Source organism: Grammomys surdaster, unplaced genomic scaffold (assembly GCF_004785775.1).
Source record: "Grammomys surdaster isolate TR1022 unplaced genomic scaffold, NIH_TR_1.0 100, whole genome shotgun sequence".
Classification (NCBI taxonomy): domain Eukaryota; kingdom Metazoa; phylum Chordata; class Mammalia; order Rodentia; family Muridae; genus Grammomys; species Grammomys surdaster.
The window spans coordinates 12,180,751-12,184,834 of NW_021604579.1; the positions used below are offsets into that span (position 1 = coordinate 12,180,751).

At 48.1% G+C, this 4,084-nt stretch overlaps 1 protein-coding gene across 1 annotated transcript in view; it reads left to right on the forward strand.

The window, feature by feature from the left end:
- Positions 1–256: 256 nt before the first annotated feature.
- Mroh7 (maestro heat like repeat family member 7) overlaps positions 257–4,084 on the forward strand; it is a 36,771-nt gene continuing 32,943 nt past the window's right edge. Inside the window, exon 1 of the mRNA XM_028788182.1 lies at positions 257–1,361. Within this exon, the coding sequence (XP_028644015.1) occupies positions 257–1,361 (1,105 nt within the window). The remainder of the gene's footprint in view (positions 1,362–4,084) is intronic.

Consider the following 4,084-nt stretch of genomic DNA (forward strand, 5'->3'; position numbering starts at 1 on the left):
AAGGCAGTGCTCAGGACATGAGGGGGCGGGGAGCAGGATGTGGTCAGAACCCATGACATGGAATGGAGAGAGTGGAAGGGGACCGGTGTGTGACAGAGCTATGAAGGGCACTGGTAGCAAGGGCCCTCATCTATGATGGGCACAGTCAGGTGCTAGCAGACTGTGTTCATCTTCCTTCTCAGGAGTGCTACAGGAATCCCCACAGTCAGCAGTTGGAGAAAAGGGACAGTGGCCTTGAGAAGCCTCCAGACTGGACATGGCCCTGAGTCAGGGTACTAGTCTCATTCTCCATGAAGACCCCGAGAAGACAACAAGTCCTAACTCCTGTGAGGTTCCAGGAATAATGTCCAGCACCACACCTAGGCCTACCCCAGACCTGGCCCTTGTTCCTCCCCCAGCACATGGCTTGACTCTCATTCCGACCCTTCATCCAGCTCTGAGTCCTGACCCAGAGGGGGTCTCTGGCCCAGTGTCTAATGACATCCCCAGCCCCGATGCCAGTAGGGCCACGCCTCCATCCTCTGTCCAGATCAACACTGTGGACGCTGCTGACCAGAGTTTGAACCACACCCCCAGACCCGACTCTGCAGGGACTCTCTGCCCAGACTCACAACCAGTTCGAAGCCCCAGCTCTACCCAGACCACTGTTTTGAGTCCAGAGAATTCTTCTAGGCCAGGCTCTGAGGATGCCCCCAAGTCCCTCTCAAGCAAGGTTTTTGGTTTGGGTCAGAGTAACTCTAATCCTTCCAGACCTGAGCCAAACCTATATATAAGGGCTCTTTCCAGAGAAGCCTTGGTCCGGAGTCATAACATCTCCAGGCAAGGCTCACAGGTGCCTCTTCTTCTCCCCTCTAACACTTCTTTGGACCGTCTGCACTCTGGGAACATCTCTAAGGTGAACCTGGGCATAGCTCCAAACTCAAATGAGGCCATCACGTTGACTTCACACACTATTTTTGCATCTGTTTCTAAAGAAGCCTTGAGTGCATCCTGGAACACAGGCTCTAAGGGGTCTGTCAATGTGACATCCAACAGCCAACCCAGGTCTGGTTTAAATGTGACAGTCACCCATGCTTCACACGTCAGCCTGATTCCTGGTTCCAGCGAAGGTCTCAGCCTGCACTCAAGTGCCCAAGTACCCGTCTCCACTCTTTCACCATCTTCCTGTATGACGCTGATCATGGGCTCTGAGTCCATGAGCATGGACTCCAGCTTCGTGATGACCGACACCTCCACCGTGACCCTGAGCAGCCATCGAGATTATTCTGAAGACAACAGCATCCGCACCATGCCCCTGGAGGAGAATCTGGGAAAGTGGGACAGCCTGCAGGGTGTCACAGCTTTCCGAAGTCCCCCCGAGGGTGAGTAAGGAAAAGGAGCTAGCCTAGAAGGACTATATATTCAGAACCAGAAGGCAGGGTGGGCTGTGGAGAGGGAGGCATAAGGCATATGGGAGGATATGGGAGCATATGGCAGTTACAGCACAGTGGTAATCACCATGCTCTCTAGCCAGCGTCTTGGCCAACTGTATGACTTGAGAGCTACTCAGTCTTCTCGGGTGTCAATGTCTTTAGCTGTAATATGATAATCCTTCCATTTTTTTTGGGACAAAGTCTCAATATGTAGCTCTGACTGGCTTGGAACTCATTATGTAGACCAGGCTGACCTCGAACTCACAGAGATGTCTGCTTCTGTATTCTCAAATATATGTGCCACTGGGCAGTGGTCCTTCCATTCTATTCAAATCCTCAGCCCACCCACTAGTCATATGCCCCACTTAAAATGTCTTCCATCTTCTGTATAAATGTCAGCCTTTACTCCCTAGACTAACGTTTGATCAGAGGAGCAGGGAAACTCTGAGCTCAGCTCTATTGCCTCTGTAGAGATTTGAGGAGTCCACTTGGGTGAACTCGGAGCCTACACCTTCCTGCTAATATGCAGGCGGTCTGTGCTGTATAATCTCTCAGTTGGTATTTATCTCATATTTTATGGAGACAGGGTCTCATATAGTTCTTAAACACTGGCCTTAAACTTGCTACGTACTGGAGGATAAAGCTGAATTCCGGGATTCTCCTGTCTTCACATTTCAAGTGGAGAGAGTACAGGTGTGCGCCACCACATCTGGATCAGTCAGTATTTCTTTTTTGTGTCTTCACCAATGCCATATTGTGATGTGATGTGGTGTGGGTGCCTGTGTGTGTACAGAGATCAATCTCAGGTGTCACTCCTTATGAGCCATTCACCTCATGTTTTGAGACCACTGCGGTCCCTTGGTCTGGAGCTCACTGAGTAGGCTAGAGGCTCCCTGGCTAGGCAGCCTCAGGGATTGCCCTGTCTTTGACACCCCAGCACTGAGATTACAAACACAGACTACTATATCAACTTTTCCCATGGTCCTGAGGAGCAAACCCAGGTCCTCATGGCTGTAAAACAAGTACTTTACTGACTAAGCTATCTCCCCAGACTCCCTATTGTGATTCAAAAAAAATTTGACTTCTAGGCATGGTGGCACAAGGCTGTGATCCTGGCACTTAAGAGGTAACACTTAAGAGGTGGCACTTAAGAGGTGGAGAGAGCAGGAGCATGTGGCCTGCCTGGGTTATATAGCAAGCTCAGGGCCAGCCTGTGGTATAAGACTGTCTCAAAAGAGTAAAAAGCAAGCAAGCAAGCAAGCAAGCAAGCAAGCAAGCAAGCAAGCAAGCAAACCAAGCCATGGCTTTGTAACTATGCATGCATACCTACTAGGGTGAGAAACCCGTCTTAAAGCCCCACTCAGATTCACTAGCCATTGGTAAGCCTTCACTCTTCCATAGGTCTTGCTGCGTAGTGCATGCTGGCCTCAAACTTGCAAGCCTCTGTCTTCCAGATTGTAGGAGCTTGCAAGCTACATCTGGGCGTTGAAGAGTTTATTTTAAACTAACTAATACATTTTTGATACTAAGGATTGAACCCAGGGCCTTGGGCGTGTTGAGCTAGTGTCCTGCCACTGAGCTACATCCCCAGTCTGTACGCTTTAGAGTAGTGGAGTAATATAACTTGTGGCCTTTTGTGACTGGTTCATTTTACACAGCAAGGCATTTTCACATTGCATTCACATTGCAGGATGGACCGGCACTTCATTCTTGCGTCTGGAAAGTATTCTTTTGTATGGATACCTATATTCTGCTTATATCTATTTATTACCAGTTATGATGATGATGATGATGACCATGATGATGTTTACCTCATATTGGGTCATTTTTACTCTTTGGAATCACAAAACCAACGAAACTGATCCTTAGTTGACCAGTAAAAGTAAGGTTTAACCTTGCTATGTAGCTCAGACTGGACTCTAATTCTCAGTCTTCCTGCCTCAGTTTCCTCACTGCCACTATGCTCACATGAAGGTTTGTTCTTGGCTGACTATAGGAGGAACATGGAGGAAGGCTTACGTATCAGCGTCTTGTTGACTGTGGAGAAGTCATAGATACAGAGTCAGAGAGATGAGAGAAGGGGTGGTGGGCTGAAGGAGGGAGAAATGTTCGCATCTTTTCTGAGGATCAATGGGAAATGGCTGGAAATTTTTTCCTTCTTTTTATTATTTTCCTGGATGCTCTCCTGGCAGTCGTGAACTTTCTTTTTCTTTCTTTCTTTCTTTCTTTCTTTCTTTCTTTCTTTCTTTCTTTCTTTCTTTCTTTTTTTTTGTTTTTTGTTTTTTTTGAGACAGGGTTTCTCTGTATAGTCCTGGCTGTCCTGGAACTCACTCTGTAGACCAGGCTGGCCTCAAACTCAGAAATCCGCCTGCCTCTGCCTCCCGAGTGCTGGGATTAAAGGTGTGCCGCCACCACCGCTCGGCTAGTCGTGAACTTTCATGGTAATAATGTGTGTGCTCATGATGTCGAGATTTAGCATGAAAATGGGGTTGTTATAAAGTTAGGGGTTATATGCAAGTTGTATTTCAACTTGTTTTGGCTGGTCCACCTGGAGAGACCACTGGCCCAACAGACACCAGCCAAAAAAAAGCAAGTTCAGGGCAAGATAGAAGCTCAGCTGAGTCACCTAGGAAAGGTGACATCTTGACAGCCTGACAGCCTGACAGCCTGGC